The sequence below is a fragment of the Homalodisca vitripennis genome, chromosome 3 (assembly GCF_021130785.1).
Source record: "Homalodisca vitripennis isolate AUS2020 chromosome 3, UT_GWSS_2.1, whole genome shotgun sequence".
Classification (NCBI taxonomy): domain Eukaryota; kingdom Metazoa; phylum Arthropoda; class Insecta; order Hemiptera; family Cicadellidae; genus Homalodisca; species Homalodisca vitripennis.
The window spans coordinates 66998638-67022762 of NC_060209.1; the positions used below are offsets into that span (position 1 = coordinate 66998638).

The 24125-nt window shown below is 35.7% G+C and overlaps 1 protein-coding gene across 1 annotated transcript; it reads left to right on the forward strand.

Annotated features, from left to right (window-relative positions):
• The first annotated feature begins 786 nt into the window (after nucleotides 1-786).
• On the forward strand, nucleotides 787-24099 carry LOC124357009 (protein fuzzy homolog). The gene is made up of 9 exons (XM_046808378.1): nucleotides 787-1246; nucleotides 5238-5359; nucleotides 6814-6961; nucleotides 8209-8331; nucleotides 17230-17427; nucleotides 18662-18858; nucleotides 20562-20695; nucleotides 20783-20906; nucleotides 21513-24099. Exons 1-9 carry the CDS (start codon nucleotides 1169-1171, stop codon nucleotides 21568-21570), a joined length of 1182 nt encoding a protein of 393 aa, XP_046664334.1. The 5' UTR covers nucleotides 787-1168; the 3' UTR covers nucleotides 21571-24099.
• The last annotated feature ends 26 nt before the right edge of the window (nucleotides 24100-24125 follow it).

The window sequence follows — 24125 nt, forward strand, 5'->3', positions numbered from 1 at the left end:
AGCCAACACGGTAGCCTTTAGTTCTTAGGTTAATTATTAGAGAGTGCTTGTTAGTGGTAACTTGGTCTGGCGAAGTAAAATCTAATTCAACTTCTGAAGTAAATTAGATTATAGAACAAATTTCCCATAACATTGGGTTAGGTTAGAACATACAGTAGGTTAGAAAGATCGAACAGAAATTATATCAGTTATTTTGACAGAAAATTGCAACCTTGATCGCAATCATTAATAATATTGTAACAACCACAAACTATCTTAACTAGTTTTTAAAGATTTGGGTTAAATTATATACCTAAATACGTAGTTTCTACTTATGTGTTTGCATGTATTGTTATATCTAATAATAAAATAAATCTGTATCCTTTATCATTGAACGTGTGTATTATTTGTTCAAAGCTTTATATCTATTTATAATAGGTTAAATGTAGTGTATTTGTAAAATTTCTCTTCTTATCTCATGAGTGTAAATTCTACTCCATGGCAAAACGTTTTGATATGTTTATTAACATAACTTTAAACTATGTATATATATATATATATATATATATATATATATATATATATATATATATATATATATATATATAATATTCAGTTAGTAAATGCATTGCATTATTACTTAATATTACTACGTTAGTGAATAGTGAAGTATTATGTAAATAATACTTCACTATTTATTTTTAGGAGTGTTGTTGGATACCATTTAACATTGGGTTTATTGTTGCTATTAGATAATGCTAGTATGGTCTATAATAGTCAGTCATTAGCCAGTTGTAACAAAAATAATGTTTTGCGTTATAACACTCAAAGGCTATTATATAACCTGTAACGGGGCCTGTGATAAATACATATTTCACCTGCCTTTTTGCTAAAAGCAATTAATTGAAAATGATCAACTTTTTGAGATGTGAATCAGCTGACGGAACTATTTATTTATCAATTCGCAGTTACCTTTGCTTATGATAGTCCGAAGTATAGTGGTTTTTTTTCAATATAAGCGGTGGTTACAAATGTTACAATTATTATTTAATTGTTATTAAAATGTCAAAGCACAAGATGTTTGTTGGTTTTATTATTTTTACGTTTAAAGACATTGTTGTTATGTCGTAAAATGTTAGTGGGGTAACTTATATGTTAATACAATATTTAAACCATAGCTGTTTTTAACATGGGCATTCATGTAGTGGCTGTTACTAGTTCTAGTGGACTCCCTCTTTTCACAAGACACAGAGGAGCCTCAGAACAGGTTTGTTAAATATTAATAGCTCGTTTAGTATATTTTGGTGTAAAGACACACACTAGGCTTTAATAGGCCATTATTCTTTGCAATCAAGTAGTTTAGCCTGTTTAACACATTTACTGCTGTTCACTGGTGGTGGATATCCTCCGACCATATGTACTCATCTAGGTAAGAATTGAGGAGGTGCCATGTTGTACCACAATGTCTTTTGTTTTGCCATTTAGCTGACCCCACATCCTTTTCATTTTGCTGTGTGTTTGCGCCGGTCTCCTAGTCCACGAAGTTGTATATTTATGATTTACTGTGTAATGAGTAAAACCAACGTCCTCCAATTCACAAGTTTTATACCCCTTTCCTACACAAACACCAACTGTTGTGGCAAATGCGTCCAGCATCATTTTTGTTTTGGGTAAATATTAAGATCAGCGACTACCGCTCCGATCGCCGTAAGGTTTTTCGTACTAACACAGGTTAATGTAATTTCACCGAAAAAAATAGTCCCAATTATCGCTAACATATAAAAACCAGTTTTACGTCAGTACAATGTTGGCAATACAAAACACATAAATAACAAGATTTTCGACTATCAAACTAAAAACAATGGCCGACCATGGACGTTTTGATGAATTGACAGTAGCCACGTGACAAACAGGAAGGTTTCCGATTGGCCGGACGGGTCACGTGACGGCTTCGATTGACCGCCAGACGTACACAAACAAACCACATGGACAAAGAATAATTAGTGAAGTTATTGACATGGCTTGCGATGGTTCTTGTCACACGCTAAAAAGACCCTAGCTTGCCTATTCAAAATTCAGATCACGCGATGCTTGCCCGCTGCGCAGCGCTTCGCGCTGCTTGCTCTTTTAGAAAAAAAATTAACTCGAGCTTGCAAAGTCCCAGATCACGCATGACTGCTTACACACACAACACTCAGACAGAACTAACGCAGGTTTCATTACAGGCAAAAGATAAGCGGCGCGCGTTTATTACTGATAAGATAAGACGAGTTTATACTAGAATTAGTACATGGACTACTACCCTACGAACTAATAACACCAAAAAATCGAATAAATGCATTGTCAGTCAGGTTTTTTAAATTTTATTTTTTCCAAAATTTTTTTGGGGGGAGGGGAGTAGTAAACGGCTACGGCGATAATCGGGACTACTTTTTTCGGTGAAATTACGTGCCCTACGAACTAATAACACCAAAAAAAACGAATAAATGCACTGTCAGTCAGGCTTTTTTAATTTTATTTTTTCCAAAAATTTTTTTTTGGGGGGGGGGGGGAGTAAACGGCTACGGCGATAATCGGGACTATTTTTTTCGGTGAAATTACGTTAACCTGTGTTAGAATGCAAAAAATTACGGCGATCGGAGCGGTAGTCGCTGAGCTTAAGATTTACCTTGTTTTGTTTTGTAAATAAACTCATGTATTTCTACTATTCTGTCGTTTCCTCTGATCATGCCGGTGTTTCGTGATTCAACCGAACAAACACACATCTCGCACATGTAATGGTTCCAGTACTAGTAATAATAGGGTGCGGTCAGTATAATACGAAAGTACCCAGTTTTAAATCTATCTTGAATTGTTTATCGGTGCTCGCTGTACATCATGCGCTGTAACGAATATGCAAAGCACCTATTGGCACCCTCAGCTGTTGACCAGTTGAATAGTAGTATAACACAGTAGAGACAATAGTTGAATATTTATTGTTTATTTCTTGTGCCAAAACCATTTTGAAAGAGAATTTATAATATCTAGAAATCAGCGGTGGCAGTTGTAATAGTAAATAAAATAACAATCAGATATAACATAGATACATATTTTCGTATTGAGCCACCAAAACAGCTGAATGTAGTAACCAAGTAAAATGATTTAAAAAAGGTAGTTACCTATGTTCAAAAAGTAATTGAAATTTTAATTTTTTGAAAAGATATTTATTTATTTGTCTACATTAATATTGTCATCTTAAAAATAGTCACTATTAGATATTATGCACTTGTGCCAGTGCTTCTTCTAATCCTCTAAACACTTCTCGAAAGATAGAGTTTGGGATAGCCTTTAGCTCTTTCAGTAATGCACTTTTAATGGTATCTATTCTTGTAAAACGACAACCATTTCAAGTTCTCTTTATTTTTAGAAATGAAGTCACACTGAGCCATCTCTGGAGATGTAGTAGCTGGGTCATCGTTACAGCACTGTTTTTGGCAAAAAATTCACGAATAAGCAATGAAGTGTGAGCAGGTGCATTTCATGGTGCAAAAGCTATGAATTATTTTGCTACAAATCCGGGCATTTTTTTTTTATTGCTTACAAAAACCCTGTTAACCATTTGACCCTGTGACAAGAGTTCATTAAAAAAAATTGAAGAAATAGTAAGCATAACTTTCACATTCAACTGTACTTGTTGAGCGTGTTTTGGTCTTGGCAATCCAGCATGCTTTCCCTTGGAGGATTGAACGTTAGTTTTGACATCATTTCCGTAAACCCATGTTTCGTCACCTGTGAGCAATAGATAAATATCTGGCACTTTTCGTGATACAGTCGTTATATTGAGGTTAAGTTAGGTACTTATTCGCTACATCGAGATTCACAGATCATCGACTCGGTCGTGTTGAAACGTTGTGAAATCGTATGCTGTACTGTATTTAAATAGTGTGTAAAACGAAATAAAAATGCATTTAATTTGGAACAATGAAATTTCATTTTTATTCTTTTTGGTTCAATTAGGAATACAGTACGTAAAACAGAAGAATTGTAATGTACTTTGCTATGTACTTCAAAAACACATTAAAAGAAAGTTGAAAAGCAAACATGACCTGAACAAAACTTAAAAATCTCACGCTATAATCTTCGTTACAACAAGGTGCAGTCGTGGAAAATTCATTATATAGATGTGAATTTCGCTACAAGAGGTTCTAACAACGAAAAATTCACTATACCGAGGGTGATTGATTTTTTCCAGGATTACTAAACATTCGTTATATCGAGGTTGTGAGTATGCTTTATTTGTTACGTAGAGATGAAATTTGCATTGATTCTTATGGAGACTTCTAGTGGATTAAAAAAAATCCTCTATATCAAGGAATTTTTTATATTGGGTTCGTTATATTGAGATTTGACTGTAAATGTTTAATTTAATTTTAACTCTACATGTATTGCAGCCTACCTAAATGTTCAACTGTTACTGTATTATTTATTATGGAATCTCATCTATTTAGTCCATGATAAATGAGTTATTAATTTACTTTCTGTTGAATTTGTTAATGCATGTTATTATTGATTGACTATGCTTGGTTAAACATAAGCTACTATTGTTTTATCTCAACTAGTTAGGTTTTTCACTTGAATTAACGTTTAATTTAATATATTATGAGCTAATATTTATTGAAGTTTTGGTGAAGATGTCAATGATTTTAGTGATGTTATGATGACTAATAAAATTCCTTGATACTTCATATACTCCTGTTCAGTCCGGTTCAGTTGTAACATTGTATTTCATATTCTATATTATTGTTTTGCTTCCCAGAAGTTGTAATATTAAATATAATGGAGTTGAGATTATAACTCTTCTATATTTTAACCCTGAATTCAATATTATATTTGATTGTTTTGATCTTTATATCAATATAGAACTGAAGCCAAAATAGTTATAAAAACAAAGAACAGAGTTATTATTACATGTAGATTCAATTTGTAACTTTTTTCTTAAATTAATAAAATGTCTCATTGAAAAAATCATCTCCTTCTGCAAATACATTCCCAGCCCTCTGCAATCTTACCAGACTAGTGTTGTAGCCATAGTTGGTGGGGTGAAATCTACAGCTAAAAGAATATATCATTGTGGTCCTCTCTGAATATACAGGACTATTTATAGTACAGTACTTATTTATACTGTAAACATATATTTAAAAAATTAAAGAGTTTAAATTAAAAGAAAAAAGATTTCTGTGTGTTGTCCAGCTACAATTAATTGTGAATATTGTTGTCAGCTGGAATTCTCTGTGATTGGGTCACTAAATGGAGTGCACATGTTCAGCAAGAGTCAGAAAGTCATACTTGACAATACCCAGACTCAGGATTCCAGTATTGTTTGGAAAGATTTTGAAGATAGGTAAGTTTCGCTTTACTTTCTTTTTGGAGATATTGAAATCGATTATTTATTAATGTAAATAGATTAAGCTAGTTTTGTTTTAGTTTGTAACATTAAAATTTACTGAAGCCCTTTTGATCAGATATCTCCAATTGGAGAGGTGGACATAATAGCCGGGAGCGCCAAAAATATCACAGTTGAGAGGTATCAGTTGTTTGTTGCTCCTGGCTTGTGCAAGCATATCTTTAAAGTGTGCTTGCTTATGCGTTGATTGATTTCAATGGAAAAAATACCATTGGAATTGTATTGAAATTGTTCAAATAGTTTGTTTCTAGTAAATGTTTTAAAACTTCACTGGGTTTCTGTTATATGTTAAAAAAAAATCAACATACATTATTTTGTTAATATTACATAAAATAACACAATTATTTGTTTAAATTTTTATCTTATCTATCCAAACATGTGCCAAATTTGGTTTCTTTAGATTAACTAGTTTTAGAGATAATAATTTTTTCTAAAAAAAAATACAAAATGCCACTAGCAGCTAAACAAAACTTCTCGACGTATGTTTTGTATGAAATTTATGATTGAAATTATGAGTACTATCAGCTACGGAAGTTTGTTACGCCCTTTTGTGAATATCCTGTATACAGGGTGATATATATATATATATCACATTATATCGCTTCATTTAGTGTATGTCTGTCTATATGTGTTTATATTTCAAAGATTAAAACATCTTATTTCTAAAATTAACCATACCTGAGAACTTATTGAAGCAAATAACATGGATTTTATTATTTATGTTTTGCTTATTAAAGGAACAAATAAAAAACTTAAATATCACTTTCCATTTAAAAGTTTTCAAAATTAAATTGTTCAAAACAATTCTACTTAAAAATTGCAAGAATACTTGCTTATTGCAAATTTAAACCTAACAATACCAAATTTGTTTAAAATGCTTGAGAAATAAAATTGTAACATAAATTTTAGTTGGTGATGGTATATGCTTTCTTACATGTGAAAAGTTTATATTCTTAGATCCAAGTCCTAATTTTCTTTTTGTTTTTGGTCTTTGCATCATTAATAGCTGTTACAAATAGAACAAGTATATATAAGAAATTTTATTTTTACATATGATTTACATTTAGATTTGAAGTTATAAATACCGCTTAATGTGGTGCCCTCTTTCATCATGCGTGGTGTAAGGAGTTCTTTCAAAAATCGTAGAATTAGTCCTGATACTGTTGCATTCTGCTAGCATTTCTTGTACACAGGAGTCTGTGATTCGTACAATATAAACTTCAGGTGATCCCATACAAAATTCAGTGGGTTGAGATCTGATGATCTACCTGCCTAGTTTACAGTTCTTCGATATCCAATCCATTTCACAGGGTGTGTAGCATCGAGTTAATCTGTTATAACATTACTAAAATGAGTAAAATGTTAAACTATTTACTCTTCTTTCTTTCCAGTGTGACACTGATCGCTGTGGGATCCCCAGCTAGTGAAGGAACACTGAAGGAACTGGTACAGGCTGTATTCCAGGCGATGGTGTTGAGTGTGGGACTTGAGGAGATCAAAGTCATCCGAAGTGTTGAGAGATTGAAAAGAGATCTTAGGGTAATAAAAATTAATACGTCATTAATTATTGATCTTATAAATTGGATTATTGCTTGGTAAATTGAATTTAAAAAAAAGTTATAGAGATTTTGCATTATTTGACTTGGATGTTTAAATATATGTACTTAAAAAATCTGAAGAGTTCTGAACTCTAGATGGAATTTCTCATCACCATCTTGGACTAAGATTGATAAGCTAGTTATTCTGAAAAGTAATTAAAATTATAAAACACTTAAAAAATTCAAATTTATATCAAACCACATGGTGTTTGCCTTATTTTTGATGAACAGAATATGGTTTAAATTGTTATTCTTGATAATAAAGATTTAAATTAAGTATTTATATTAATTGTGCTTTAAAACCTCTCATGTGTTTGAAAAAATGTATTTCTACTGTATTTACGCTCTAGAAATGTAAGTATGCTTCTATGTGAATTTTTGGAACCTTTAGAACTAAAATGTTTAAATACAAAAGTTATCAGCTGAGCATTTACATTAACCCATTGTTTCCAAATGAAATCTTATAGAAAATCATAGATGTGGATGTTAATTGAAACTAACTGAAGATGATTCTTCACAGTCAGGTTGGAATATTTCAAGAATGTAATTAATAAACAAATGTTTTGACGCTACGTCAACAGCATTATTCATTTTACACCGACCAAGTAAGCCCAAGAATAAATGTCGACTTTTTGATGTTATTTAGCAGTAATTTCCCAATTGTATTGCTTTTCGGATTAATCTGTACTAAAATTTTATAAACAAATCAGATATGTAGATACAATTATGAACGGTCAGACATATGGCATAACATTAAATGTAAAAGTTGCTCAGTTAGATAATACCTTCAGTTTAAGGTATAAAACTGTATACCATTAAACATTTAAATATTTGATAATCCTACTTTGTGGGCTATTATCTAGGTATATATTGGGAAAGAATAGATTTTTGTTACAAATATAGAATGGATGATTGTGGTGTGAAAATTAACACCAATATCATACTACTTTTTTTAATACTTTAGAAAATTGTTAAAACATAAATGTTTCTCACTAAATATAAAACACATGTATGATCTTGTACAGTATTTTTAGTTTATTTAGCTAAATATGGTTTACACTGTTCACATTGAAGATTTCACAAATTTGTCTACTAGTTTTCTTTACCTGCTAGTTTTTAAGATTGAAACTGATCTATTAAAGGAGCATGATGTCATTGTTAATTCGGCCGATGTTACTGTTCATACAGACATGTTATCCAATCATAGACAGGCTACTGGAATGCTTGGACACTGGCGAAAGAACATCTGTCAGAACACCTTTGCTGCCACTTGCTGAGGTAGTTTTACATGAGGAAAATTCTGTGTTACAGGTAAAATTATCATTATTTTGTTCCATATCTACCAGTTTTTTTAATTGTTATCGTAAAAATGTATGATTTGAATACATCATGTTAAACATAAGTACAGTAAGCCCTCAGAAGAAAACTACATGCCATTACCACAAACGGAAAAGTGCTATAAAGTGAATAGGAATTTATTATATTTCTTTAATCAAGCTTAGAAAAACAGTCAATTAGTTAGAAGATTGTTTATTTTTAAGTAATAAACATTTTATTATATAGAAATAGTAAATGAAAATGTTGAAACAATGTAAGTAATGAAATAGAATGAATATTACTATTATTTATTAGTAAAGAATTAAATAATGCAGTGAAATTTCCAGTAGTTGGTTTTTAATCTATACTTTTTAAGTTTATATAATATATCATTTACTATTTCTATTAATATTGTATTAATTAGCCGTTATAAAAGACATATTAGATGGCAGGCAGATTGAAGTAGAATCTAATTAAACACATCATGCATAAATAACCAAAATAGATCATTTACCAATATTACCAATATTATAATATTTTATGGTTTTTTTTAAATTGAATGGACAGTTTCAGAATAGTATTTTGTATTAATATGTCTCTAAAGACTAACAAACCGTGATTTGACAGTCCCTAATAAAATCCTCTGTCCTATTTACTAAAGTCACATTTAACCCTAGAATGGTAACGCGTAGTCTCTCAGACGACGCAAGCTGCAAAATCCGGTCCAGGTGGCAGGTGCATGACGTGACCGACCCCCCACCACCAATACCTTCCCCCTGGCAGCCAAGGTTAATGCTGGATAGGGTTCCATTTTGTTTCATTCACTCAGTTAATTTCAGTAAGCCCATAGTCGTCTGGTAGACTACGCGTTACCGTTTATGTTACTTTTTTTGTTCCTGAGTAAATATATGAAAAGTTGTTTTGTGCGAATGTGGTGTTAGTTTTTCTGATAATTTTTAGCGTGGATGGTCAAGTAACCATGGCTGATCCACTGAACACTAGTTTTGAAATAAGAGAAATACTATCTGAACTTGAACGAAGTGATTGTGATGAACAAGAAAGTGATCATGATGAAACGGGGTTTTGATCAACTCATTTCTTATTTATGTCCATCAGGCATTGTCAACAAAAATTAAACCTATGACAAGAAGGGCATTTGCTAAAGAAATATGTGTTGAACTAACAACTCCGCACATTCAGGGAAGACAAAAACTGCCAAATTTATCAAGGAATCTCAAACGAAACATTGAAGATGTCGTTGGCCCTGATGGGTTGATACATCTGAGGCTCAAAATGTTATTGAAGAAGCAGGAACAAGGAAGATTTGTGCAGTTTGCCCAGCGAAAAAAAGGAGAATGACTCGATTCCAGTGCACAAAATGTTATGAGCATATTTGCTTGAAGCACTGAGGAATGCTGTGTGTAAAGTGTTCCAATAAAGACTGAAATCAACAAAAGTCAGGAAACATGACCTCTAAGATGTAAATAACGTTATTTGTAAATAAATTTAATTTTTATAAATTTTTATTCATTTTTCCCTAAAGTAGTCTGAGAGACTACGCGTTACCATTTATGTGTAGCAAATAGGCGTTACCATTCTAGGGTTAATAGACAATAGACAAATCTCTTTATTGGGTCATTCCACATCAATTCAACCAGAAACAATATATTTTTTCACAAACACCTCAATTTTTATGAAACTTGGGTACATTTGATTCTATATATAGAGGATTATAACACCACCAAATTTTAAATTTTTCTATCTCACATACTTTTTTAGTTATGGCACTTTTAAAGTTTGGTCGTTTCTCAATTTCCGAGCCTTGGATAGTGCCCAGTAAAACGTGTAGTTGGATAGAAAAAATAAAATTCTCATTTCACTTATTTGGCACCCAATCTTGGTGAAATTTTCAAGGTAGGTTTATTCAGTATAAGGAAGTTAAAAAAATATATAACATACCCTTAAGCTAAGCATAAACTATTATTAAAAAAATATTTTCTTGAAACTTTTTTTACAATTTAAAAACGGGGAAACTTGGCCGCTCAGCGTAAAATTAAATATCCTCAAAAGGGAATGAGATTAATCAAGAATTTTCTTCCCCCCTAAATATCTATATTGAAGTGGGCTTTCATTTAATATAAATGGTGAAAAGTTTTGTGTATTTTCTTCCTTCTTTTAACTAAGGCCATTGCAAGTTTACAATTAAATTAATTACTATCAAAGCGAGGTTGGTACCAGTCTCAATGGCGTACAGATTGTTAATGAAAATTAAATAAAATTTTTAATAATTTTTAATTTTAATTTTAAATAATTTATTATGTTGAGTTATAACTTCACACCTTATAATTATTATATTATTTATATAGGAAGCTTAGTTTAACTCTGTACGGTACCTAAGTTCAATGTCAACATTCATGTTTAAATAGATTAGACTACAGAAATAAACAGGCTGATAGTCTACCTCCTTAATCTGGGCAAGTTGCTAACACGAGGTTTTCATGTCATGTTTACCAGGCTGCTTTTTCTAGGCAGTGTATCTGGACGATATGAGCCAGTCTGTTACTACGTGTCCCAAGAGGGTAAAGCAGTGTTATATGCTGTGGTGGTTTATAAAGTGGTGTATTTACTTTCTTTGGATTTATGGTATTTGTGTTAGTGTGTGTGTCTGAGTGTTGAATTGAGTTTTAACTAACGGTTGCCAATCTTTAAAAAACCTAAATATTAATACAAATATTAATGATATTTCCATATACTTGTATAGATCAAATTTGTTGAAATTATTTTTGAAAATTTTCGTTGTTTTTTGATGCATTTGTAAGAAGAGAAATTTAACTGCTTTAAAATAAATTAGAAATGGACAATAAGGTAGTATAGGGCTATTAAAACTGACAGAATGCCAAAATTAACTTATGTTACAAAAAAGGGCTAGAAAATGTTAGTGATTTGTCTGAAGAACAAATCTCAACTTGATTAAAATTAAGAAGTGAATTGATGTTAAAGGAAATTAATTTAACATTTGTTTGCCATCATAGAGTTTATTTTGACCAAGTACGGATTCCTCCAAAAAAGTCTGTTGTGAAACCTTTTAACACAACATATGGAAACCTCATTAAAAATGGTTAAGAGTTGTAAGTAGTCAGCAAAGTCAGGCCTGTATCACAAAGGTTTAAAGGTAATAACAGGGGAAAAAGTTGTGACACCTATTGCTCTAAAAATATTATTCTCTACTCCAAATGACTGTGAAGAAGAATCACATGATGATGATCTTTTTACACTTGACCCGACTGATGAAACCTGAAAAACTCAGTTACAAAAAAGAAGAATATAAACAAGGATATTGATTCTCTAAATTCTCTTTAACGGATTTGGTTGTTCACCTCTTAAATTACATGCGTTTTGAATGAAAACTCCAAAATTGGTTATGCACAAAATTAAATTAGAAAAAAACTGCCATCCAAAATGTAAAAAAAGGAAAATTGAAAAACAGTTGTTAGATGTTCAGTTGCCACCAAAAAAATACCTAAATTGCAAAAAACAGAGTGAACAAAAAGCAGGATGAAATGGACCTGCTTGTGTGATATAAAAAAGTGAAGTAAATAAATCTTTTTTTTCATCAAAAAGAAATACAACTATTAACGATTCCAGCATCACTGAATTGGTCGAGAACAAAAAACAAAGATGCCTTTGAAGTGTTGATTATTCTGCGCTAGACAGGCCAAAAATTGTACAAAGAAAAAAGGACTTTGGCTGAACCTGTTGAAACATAGAAGAGGAAAGAAACTCTGTCTGAAGTTGTGGAGTTGGGTCCCACTTAATTTTTATCAAAGCGACGAGCAACAAGGAGTTTTGCCAGGTATGAAAGATGTAGTAAGCCTGGGAAAGAAAAAATTATGAGAAGAAAAGATTAATTTTAAGTAACTCAATGAAATATTTGAAACTTCAAAAGAGGGAACATCCTGACATAAAAATAGTGGGTTCTCCAAGTTTTGTATCTTCGTCCCAAATGGTGTGTTTCTGCTGGGTGTTGTGGAAACACTCCTGTTTGTGTGTGTACTATTCATCAAATGTGTTGCTCTTAATACATGCAGCACAACTGGAAGGAGGAGTCACAAAGATCTACAAAATCTTCTTTTATGTGAAAAAATCCAACTCAAAACGGCATGTTAAAGGCGATGTGAAACATGTGCCCTCAAAAGACCAATCTGACAAACATTATTACAAGCAAAGTTTGAAAACTATGATAGAAGATGATAGATAGAATTCAAACAGGTGGTAGCTACAGACAGGACAACAGATGATAACACACTTCAACTATTGATGGAATTGGTTGATCGAGTTGGCAATACAAAAATAGAAAAACTGATCCCTCATTCTTATATTGACACAAAAAGCCAGTCAGCAATTTTAAAAGCTTAAAGGTAAAACTGTGCGCCAATCGAAGCCATTATATCAATGGACTTTAGTGAGGAATTTCTCATTTGTGATTCAAGACTGAGGTGCGAGGGTTATCATTGGACCTCAGATCTCCTGTAATGTTCATTACCAGTAATTATTAACATGTGTGTTGCGAGGAAAAAATAGGTCTCATCACATTGGTGTAATCTGCCGGATGACTTTAAATCATGAAGTTTTGTATGTTTATAAAACTACAAGAAACCCTGTTTAGAGTATGACAAGGAAAATTATCCAATGTCACGATGTTTCACTATTACAGTGACGGTTGCGCCGGACAGTACAAGAACAATACAAAACTTCATGAAACCTTTTCACCTTCATGAAAAAGACTTCAAAATTAAAGGCCAATGGTCTTCTTTGCTACAAGCCACGGCCAAAAACTGAATGTGACGGTATTGGGGGAACTGTTAAAAGGTTGGCGAGAAAAAGCAAGTCTTCAAAGGCCTCTTCCAAAGATCAAATACTAACAGCAGCTACCCTTTTTACGAGTTTTGTAATTCAAACATTTCCAAATAAAATTTCCCATTTCATTTCAAAAGAATCTAGCAGATGATGTTCGCCGACAGCTTGAAACACGTTTGAAAAAATTAATTATCTTCCAGGTACAGAAGTTTTCACAAAACTTTTAGACCCTTGGACTCTTCAGGAACATTAGACGCAAGGGCGAATTAAGTACTGGATGAACATCCTAGCCTAACGTTACAATTTAAGGAGAGGGTTGGCCTTTAAATGTAATGAGAGAAGATTTGTACCTCACGCTACATTGCTCTGTTAAATACGGACAAATCTTTGGTTCTTTGGGTTATATAACAAGTTGCCCAAGGAAGATGGAGACGCCTTATCAGTAAAATTTCTTCTTCACTGCAGGACCATCCCCCTCATTTTACTGGGGCCAAAACGAAGATGATTTAAGTGTGATGTGCGTGTGGATTCCACACATCCTTGCAGTGGTTTGAGCCTCCACACACCTCGACTGGAAGAACTTATCAATTCTCAACAGAGTGATAAAATTAATTGAAATGCTAATGGTTCATTTTAACTTTCCAAGAGCCTTAAATAAGTACAGTGAAAGGGTGAATTATGTTTTCCAAACATAAAAATGTAATTTTTCCCTTGTTTAACAAGCTTATACCCATTTATTGAAACCAGGCGAATAATTCACATTGCTCGTATTGTAAGATAATGTCCACTTTCATTGGTATCAATAAATAGAAGGAAGAAAATACACAAACTTTTATCTTTATTAAATTAATAGCACCATTTCATTAGATAATTTAGGGTGGGAAAAAATTCTTGATTATTCTCATTCCCTTTTTGAGATAATGTAATTTTACGCTGAGCCATGTTCCCGTTTTTTAATTGTAAAAAGTTCAAAAAATATTTTTTATATAATTGATTTATGCTAGCTTAGGGTTTTGTTATATTATTTTTTCAACTTCCTTATTCATTTTATAATCCTACCTTAATAAATTTCACAAGATTGGGGTGCACAAATAAGTGATTGTGAATTTTTTTTTCTACCTAATACACGTTTTTACTGGGCTATATCATTGCTCGGAAACTGAGTAACGTACAAACTTTTTAAGTGCCATAACTAAAAAGTTGTGAGATTAAAAATTTAAATTTGGGGGTGTTATTATCTCTATATAGAACAAATTGTACCTAAGTTTCATAAAAATCTGTGGGTGTGTGTTGGGGGCGGTGGCCGATGGGTCTTGGTGGTGTATGATGTGTTTGGGGTATTGAGTTTGTTTGTAGGCGGTGTAGGGGCATGGTATGTTTGTATGGGTGTTGTGTGAGTAGCGGGACGGGGTGTTAGGTTGTGTGTGTGAGGAGTGGTGGTAGCGGGGCTCGGGTGGGGGTAGGGGGGGGGGGTGGCGAGGATGGGGGGGGGTGGGGGGAGGGGGGGGGTGAGAGGAGGAGGCGGTGGTTTGGGGGTATGGCGGATAAATGGGCAATGAGGTGGGGGGCGGGCGGGGAGGGGGGGGAGGAGGCGGGGGTGGGGGGGGGGGTTGGGGGGGGGTGGGGGGGTGGGGGGGGGATGGTTGCGGGGCGCCCGGTGGGTGCGGAGGCGGGGGGGTGGGGCGGGTGAGGGGGGGGGGGGGGGGGGGGGGGGTGAGAGGGGGGGGGGGGGGGGGGGAGCGGGAGTTGGGGGTTGCGGGAGGGGGGGACGTGTGGGAGGGGGGTTGGGGGGTAGGGGGGTGGGCCGATCTGTAGTGAGGATATTTTGAGGGGGGGGGGGGGGGGTGGGGGAGGGGGGGGGCGGGGGAGTGGGTGGAAAGGGGGGTGTGGAGAGTCGGAGGCGGGGTGGTGCTTGGGGGTGGCGCGTAGTGGGGGACGGGCGCGGGGGAGGGGGGGGGGGCGGGTGGTGGAGACGGGAGGGGGTGATAGGTGGGGTGGGGGTGGGGGGTGCGGGGGGTAGGGGGGGAGATGGGGGGGGAGGGGGGGGTGGTCTAGTAGTTTCAGGATCGGGTCGCGGGGTCTATGTTGGGGTGTCGGGTGTTGGGTCGGGTGGTCGGGGAGAGGGGAGGCCCGGGTGGCGTTTTTAGTAAGGGGTGGCTGCGGGGGTGGTGAGGGGGGAGGGAGTGGTGCGGTGGGGGGGGGGGAGGTGGGGGGGAGCCGGGGGGGTATGTGGGAGTAGGCAGAGGTGGTGCGTTGCAGGGCTAGTGGAGGTGGGGTGCGGTGCGGGGGTTGGGGTGGGGGGCGGTGCAGATGTAGGGGGGGGTGGTCGCGGGGGGTTTGGTACCGGGGGAGCTGGGGGCGCGGCGGTGGGGCAGGGAGGGGAGCGGCGGTGGTGGGGGGGGAGGGGGGGGAGAGGGGGGGGGGGGGGGGAGGTGGTGGGATGGGGGGGTGAGGGTCGGGAGAGTGGGGGGGGGTGGATGGGGGTAGGGGCGTTGAGGGTGTTGTGCGAGAGTGGTTGAGGGGGATGGTGGGGGTGGGGGGAGGAGGGGGGAAGTGGGGACGTGGAGCCGCGAGTGGGGGGTTGGCGTTGGTGGAGATGGGTGGGAGGGGCGGGGGGACCGGTATGGGTGGGGGGGGGTATAGGGCCAGGGTGGGGGCGGGGGGTGGGTGTGGCTAGAGCGGGAGACGTGGGAGTACTGCGTTTGGGCTTTGTGTCGTTTGGCTCGTGGCAGTTGGGGGGGCGGCGGAATGGGTTTTGGGGGTGTGGGCGAGTCGATGTCAGTGGTGGGTTTGGGTGGGCCTGTCTGTTTGTTGTCCAAGGCGGGTGGGGGGATAAGGGAGGGGTTGATTGGGAGGGGGGTCGATTTTGGAGTGGGTGGGTTCCGGGGTGTGGTGAAATGGGCGTGGTGGTGGTAGCCGGAGGGTGCGGAGTAGGGTGGTGGGGGTGAGTGGGGGGGGGTAGGAGGAAGGCGAAGCTGGGTGGTGTGCGGTTCTAGTTGTTAAGGGAGTGCCTAATGTGGGGGTGTGGTGGGGTGCGTCTTCTTTGGGTGATATTTTGTTTTTTGTTGGTTCTGGGGTGTTTGGTGAAAAATGACCTGGTTGAATTGACATGGAATGAACCCTATTTACATGATCGTAAAGAACAGTATAGCGTCAAATATTTAAAACAGTCATAACAATTTAATCACAATATTTAATCATAATATATTTTGCTTGCACAGAATAACTCTTATATATTCACAGATGGCCTATACAAGGAAGAAAGTGGAACTAATTTTAAAAGCTGGATTTATTTTTTTTATTTACAGAACATATTTTTGTCTTTTAAGTACTGTCCATTATATTTGATTTATTTGTCCAATCATAGAACAAATCATAGATTCCAAAGATAGAACATATTTTATATTCATCTTCAGTAATGGCTCTCAGCCTCTCCCTAATGTTTTTCTTGTTATCATCAATATTGTTAGATCAGAGTGTTTTCATTTGCATAAGTGAAAATAAAAAAATCACACAGAATCAGGTTTTGATGTGAGTAAGCTGGATGAAGTACCAAGAAATGTGTTACTAAACACTGGCTAACAGAGATGGCTAAATGTGTAGGTGCAATGACATGGTGGTATAATCAGTCTTGACAATAGACAATTTGTCATCAATCTATTTTTAAAATGAGTAAAACTATTGTTCACATTAGTTTTTTCATAGTGTTGTCTTTGGAAGCTGTTATAAATTTTAAAACCGTTTTTATTACTGAGTGGGAAACAAAATTTCAAATCTGCACATTCCTCATTTGAATGCACCATCATAAAAAATGAAGAGAAACAAAACTACATTACTAAAAACAATGGTTACAAACAGTAAAAACCAGGTTGGTTACACAAATTGCCAATGAGCTGCACAAAAAACATCTAGTAGGAGAATTACATAAGCTCCATGCATTGCTATTCCAGTTTGTTATATTCCTACCATAATTATTATCTTCAGCAGAGCTGGAGTCAAATTGTAACTCATACAGAAATTATTTGTTTGTGGCAGGCTCGATTGGACTCATTTGCGGAAACTCTGGAGACCCTATTTGCCTGTCTCTTGTTGGATGGCTGTATCGCCGTGGCAACGCCTGGTTGGTGGGAGTTAGCTGTCGAGGAACGCAAACTACTTGGTCTGGTTGTGGCTGCCAACGCTAACACCACCTCCATTGACATACCTGTCTTTCTACCCTGCAAAAGTCCATCGGTAAGTCCCTTGGATCTTTGAAATTATAGAACATTTTCCAACTGAACAAGCTATTTAATAGTGAAATCTTCCTTATTGTTTATCAGAAACAGATTTGTTCAAGATCAATGTTCAAGGATTTGTTAAACTTGTGTTTTGAGTATTCGCATACTCTTAACGATCCATTTTAGTTTTCTTGGTTTTAAAGTACAATGAAAAATTTCTGGGATACTCGGACACATTTGACAGATCATCTGCAGTAATACCATTTTGTTATATTTATTGATTATATACATGTCAAGAGCTAAGAAAAGTCGGACAAGTTAGATTTTGTTATCAACACTTTTTGATTTATACAGTCTTACAATGATCAAAAGTAATTAAGGAGAAGATGAATATAGGGAATGATGCAAGTTCATATATGTATATATAAATACAATACAATTCTCTGTAGTCAAAACCAATAATTTAAATTAAGTTCAACGTAAACTATTAAACTATACATTCTAAGTCAATGCAATTATTATACAAAAGTAGTTTTGTTATTATAAATAACACTTTAACCCACTAGTGTCTTATTACAAAAAGGTTCTATGATGGCTGGCACAGTTTCATATTCGGTGGCATTGAAAGCATTTTGTGATAAGTATCCAAAGATTACAAATATTTTTCTGATCCCACTATAAAACTAGTATCAAAACTAAACAAAAAGAACTGTACTATAAGTAGAAATGTTAATTATGTACAGTGTCTGAATAAAGATATAATACAATTTATGTTGTTGTATTAGGTAGTTATATTTTTATCAGTATGCAAATTATATACAGATATTTTACCTTGTAGTTAAAGTGTAAGAATGTTTTAGAATTTGAATCAAATACAAATAGCAATATATATTAGATGAAAAATATTATTTGACAGTTAACGGTGATAAATCGAATTATGAGACACCAAATTTGAACTCCAGGAGATACACTAGGTGCATTGCCTTTACGTAAAAAATACGCAGTACTTATAAATTTGTCTATATGATTTGTGGTAATGAGATGTAAACCAATAATATTTACAAGATTTTTTCTATTTTTATTTAAAAGTAAAAGTTTTTAAAGTTTCTCAAAAAATAAAAATTAATAAAACATTCGTAACTGTAGAAAATTTTAAGAACGGTTTGAAACATTAAATTCCATTTTATTTGTTATACTTGTTTAATCTGAACTTTCAAGTTTCAAAAATTGTTCTTGTTTTTTCCCTGCAGGTTCCATTCCGGCTGGTGGGAGTGTGCCTTCTAAGTGGGGTATGGGTTTGTGGGCTGTGTGGCCCGACCCCTGACCTGGTCACTGTGGAACAGCTGGCAGCGGGCTGGTGGCGGCGGTCCCTCCCCACACTCTCTAGTGCTCTGCATGCACCTGCCACTCTCCCAGCCTCCCTGCAGCTGCATCAGGGCATCCAAGGGTACAGTAAAATAAGTGCTGATAAAATGAGGAGGATATATCTGCATGCTACAAATGATTTATCACATGATTTAAATCAAAAATTAAGATTAGAAATATATTGTTTACAAATTATTTTTGTGGAATATTAAATGCAAATGTTGAAAGCAGCTCTAGTTAACTCCCTTTTAGCATAGCGTCTGGAATGTGATGCAGTTACAGACTTGACTCCTGGAATCTGGAGTCATGCTCATCTGAAGAGATCCTAAAAAAAGTCGGCAATTAAGAAGCTCAAAACGAACTCTTCACATCATTTCGACATCAGAGACAATGAGAGTAACTCTTCACCTATATTACACTATATTTTGTAGTCTTTAGGTGTCTCTGATGTCGATATTATTTCCAAACTTCATTGTATTAAATCAACAGCTATATTTTACGAGGTATATTCAAAAAGTAACAGGATTTTTCATTAATTGAAAAAAATGATTTATTCACGTACATTAATGTTGTCGCCTTCGAAGTAGTCCCCATTAAGTATTATGCACTTGTGCCATTGCTTCTTCCAATCCTCGAAACACTTCTCAAACTCAATCTTTGAAATAGCCTGTAGCTCTTTTGGTGATCCACTTTTAATGTTATCTATGCTTGTGAAGCAACAGCCCTTTAAGGTGCTCTTTATTTCTGGAGATAATAAAAAGCCACAGGGTACCATGTCTGGAGAATATGGAGGCTGGAGCATTATTCTAGGCCCAAAATTCACGAACAAGCAATGAAGTGTGAGGAAGTGTATTGTCATGGTGCAAAAGCCATGAATTGTTTTACCACAAATTAAGGCATTTTTTGAGTTGCTTCACTCTAATAAATGGCATGGAACTTGCACGTAGTACTCCATATTGACCTTGTGGTTCATGATATGCTATGCCAAAATTGAAGAACCATATGAGCTTAACCTTCTCATTCACCTGCACTTATCAAGCCTTTTTCGGTTCTGGCGATCCAGAATGCCTCCACTTGGATGATTGAGCCTTAGTTTCAATGTCATAACCGTAAACCCATGTTTCGTCACCTGTTACAACACCTCTCAGTAATTCTGCATTGTCGTTAACTTCATGTAGTGACTCCTGAGCAATTTCCATTCATCATTGTTTTTGTTCAAAATTCAAAGATTTTGGAACAAATTTTGCTGCTACATATTGCATTCCCAAAATTGAAAAATGTGTATGGCATGAGCCAATTGATATTCCAACATCATTATCTATGATCATAATACAGCGATCGTTCATAACCATTCTTCCACTTTTTCATCAATTATTGATATTCTGGGGTGTCCATCATCTTCAGTGTCTTCACGGCCATCTTTGAAACGTTTATACCACTCATAAACCATTGCTTTACTCATAGCAGACTCACCATAGGCCTTTGTTAACATTCTCCACACTTTGTTACACTATTTCACTTTTCACTCAAAATTTGATACAAATTCTTTGATCCATTTTTTTAACAAACAAAAATGCTGAGTTCATAAAACACATCTAATCTTAGCAGCTGCCACTGAAAAAGTAAACACTGAATACAACTGGAACTTATAATATAAAACATATTAAAAATATCTTTGACAATCGAGACTCTCCAAACCTGCAAAACTTAAAAAATCTTGTTGCTTTTTGAACACATATATTGTATATCTGGACATATTGTTAACAGGGATTAATTTGTTGACAGTTTGTTACTTGTCCATTGCGAGGTTGGCAAGTTTGTTCTTTGCCACAACTCAGCGAACAAGAAAGATTCTCGACCACCGTCAGATGTGCTCAGGAACTTCTACTATCACACAGCCATCCACCTACACAAGCAAGGTGAATACAATTGTTGCTTGATTGAAGAAATTTTAATGAGTAGTTTGAATGTAAGTGACTGAAGAGAACACTGTCTGTGTGCTGCAGACTTACCGCAGAAGGTGTTGGAGTCCTACTGGTGTTCGGAGTATCACAAGGTACACGCCCTCCGCTCCGGCAGCAACCTACTCTGTGTGCTATACTCATCAGCAGTCCCCACTCACACTATGCGGTGAGTCATACAAAGATACTTGAGTAACAAGATTCAGATCACTGGACTGTGTAGTGTCACTATTTAAAATTGTAGAAACTTATAACTGTTAGTGTTAATCCTAAGTGTTTAGGTTACTTTTTTGACACAAACAAAATAATTACACTCTCCTGTAATAGTGATTTAGCTTGTCTAACATTTATTTCTTGTTAGAAAAGGCATCTATTGTTTATGGTATTGTTTTGTTTGGCTCAGAATGAAAGTAAGTTTATAATAAACAAACTAACTTGATGTACAAAATCTTGTGAGCTATTTTATGCTGCTTAAAAATGGTATTGGCATTTGTATAACTTAGTAGAGGTTAGCCAATAAGATTGTCTTCTCAAGTTTTGAAAACTTTATTTGTGCAAAGTTTTATTAAATATATAAATTGAATTTTTGTAATGAAATGGTTTTTTGCAAGATTTAAAAGAGATATAAACATGTTAAAAAATCATTAATTCTGTGATCATGAATATGTTTTATAAAATGGGTAGTAATTAATTATAAGGTGTTTAATTTGATTTTATTTACAACATGGATATAAATATTAGACACTCTTTTTAACATGGTATATTTTTCTTTCAGTCTGATGACACAACAAACCCTTCAAGCCATTGTTGCAGACAAGCAGCTGTGTTGGTGAGATGACATTGCCTTAAAAAGCTGCGAAGGCCATTGAACAGTAGCATAATGACAAAGTGGAAGGAAGAGAACTTTATCATCCTACAAATATGAAAGAAGATAACTTTAAATATTAAATCTTCCCTTATTTGAAAATATTTTCAACTTGGATTTTGTTGCTATTAGATGGTTGCAAGAAGGAAATGCCAATTCTTTTTTATCTTTATTTTGTGTTTATATCTTTCCAATTGTATGAAAGTCTGCATAGCGTTTAAAAAGTACATAATCAAGTACATGAGTAAAATTGCAAAAAATACTTTCAGAAAAGGTACATTTAGGCTCATCCAATTGTATAGCATTGTAATAAACTGTGTACTGTTTAGTACATTGTTTGACCATTTAAACATCTCTTTTGTTCATTAAATTAACAAGATTTACACATAAAATTATTTTTTATGTGTTTACACAATGAATTAAAATTAACAGGCAATACCGGAGGTATTGGTAAATAACAGAAGTATACCATGAGGCCAACCAGTTTACGGTTTCAGCAGTTCTACAAACCGTTGAAAATAACCAATTAGATCCTCCTTGGTAAACTCCCCCCCTTGTCCAAACTATCAAAGATGGCGTAGCACTTCCTTGCTATTGCAGGACAGTCAAAGAGCAGGTGTTCAGCAGTTTTCGCCTGCTCGTCAAATTCTACATAGCAGATCCTCACGGAGAATCCCGTCTCTGATAAGATGCTTCCTCAGGTGATCATGTCCCGAAATTAGATCCACAACCCTAGAAGACACCAATCTACTTGAGGAAAGGTCAGATGCCACCCTGGGGTAATGCGACTGTAGGACCATTCTGCTCATTCTCAGAGCCGGATGCAGCCTCCACCTTCTCTCATGTTCAGCATGAACCCAATTTTAGACAGCCCCAAAGGATTCACGCACGCCTATAAATACCACAAAACGGTTTTAAACGCTATCATGTTGGACACTGAGTCCAAGTTGACCAGAGCATCAGCTCTTTTGTTCCCAGAAACCCCCTTATGACCATGAACCCAACAGTCACCTTGTAGATTTTATCAAGGGAAGAAAAGACTTTATATCAATTCCAGACAAGTTTGGTGTTGAACACACAAGAGTCCAATGCCTTTAATGCTGCCTGGATATCTGTGAAAATGCTAATTGTCTTACTCCTGTATCACAAACGAACATTCTCATAGTGGGGTAAGGAAAACTGTGGGATAAGGACCTACAGGAACCACCAGCTCCCTACATGGTCTCACTCCCACAATCCCAGTGCCTGTGCCATTTTTTGTTGTGTGCCATTTTTTGTTGTAGAGGCATCCGTAAACCATTCTAGCTCCACTGATGGAAGAGGTTTCTTCCCCTCCGACCGAGCTTTCCTATAAGGTACCTGAAGGGTTTGTCAAAGGAAAAATCTTCGAAGCATCTGATTAGAGATAATGTGCATTTCCCTAAATCAGGATGCTAATTTTGCAGTACTCCCTCTTTGCAACCCGAGGTCAACCAAAGCCCTGCTTGCTGAAGACAGTAGGCACTCTGCAGAGCAGACGTGTGATAGGTGGGTCTTGGGGACTTAAGCTAAGGCTTTTGTATTGGTTTTATGTCTCTGTGTTTAGCATGCATTAGTGTTGTGTTGTCGTCTGATGGCCAATAACGGAGGCCAGTTTGCCTTGCTATAACTGGAGCCTTTCTTAGTGCGCTGGGCACGGCTCTAGACTGCTGTCTCAACCTTGACCCCCTGGACACTGTCATATGAGCTATGATCAGGAGAAGGGTACTCTATCTTCATTTATCTGGGTAATAAGGTTTAAATGTTGTCAAGGTTTATTCTGTGGTAGAATTCCCTGAAAAATACAGTGAGGAAAGTTTTTTCTGAAGTAGTTTATTGCTACTAATATCCAGCAGTGTTGCTGAACTACACAACTCAACCTTGCCTGGCTCATAATTGTTATATACATATATGTAACAGAAATGTTATTGTTTTAAAGAATAATAGAATAAGTACATATTTTATTGTGGAAAACAACTGTGATATATTAGCTGCTCTCTAGATTTATATTACATTTATATTTTGTTTTGTTTTTATAAGTAAATATTTGTATAAGTAGATTGTAGCTGCACCTCTGTCTAAAAATTTGAATGACTCATTTCTTAAATTTAGTTTACTGAGTCTTCTCTATATACAGTTTTACCAGATGAAAAAGAAATAAGCACATACTAATATAATGTGATAAAACTAAAATTGTTGAAATTCAGGAAACAATTGTTTTTAAGTAAATAAATTTACTAATAAAAATTGTTAATAATTTTTAAATTTATCTTTATCAAGTGGTTATATATCAAGCAAGGTATTGCCTGTTGCAGGTTATGCAGGCAATAGAGTAATTTTAAAATGTGCAATTTTTACAACTTGAAAGTTACTTCATGTGCAAGTTTTCAATGATTAATAAATAATAATGTTTTATATTAAGTAATTTTGTTATATATTTATATCATATTTTAATAAAAACTTTCATATTTTTATAGAAATCGCTTATCATCATTCTCCCCTTTT

Coding starts and splice junctions, on each gene's coding strand:
- LOC124357009 (XM_046808378.1), top strand. CDS start 1,169: ATGGGCATTCATGTAGTGGCTGTTACTAGTTCTAGTGGACTCCCTCTT. Junction 5,360..6,813: donor TGGAAAGATTTTGAAGATAG/GTAAGTTTCGCT, acceptor CTTTCTTTCCAG/TGTGACACTGATCGCTGTGG. Junction 20,907..21,512: donor GTCCCCACTCACACTATGCG/GTGAGTCATACA, acceptor TTTTTCTTTCAG/TCTGATGACACAACAAACCC.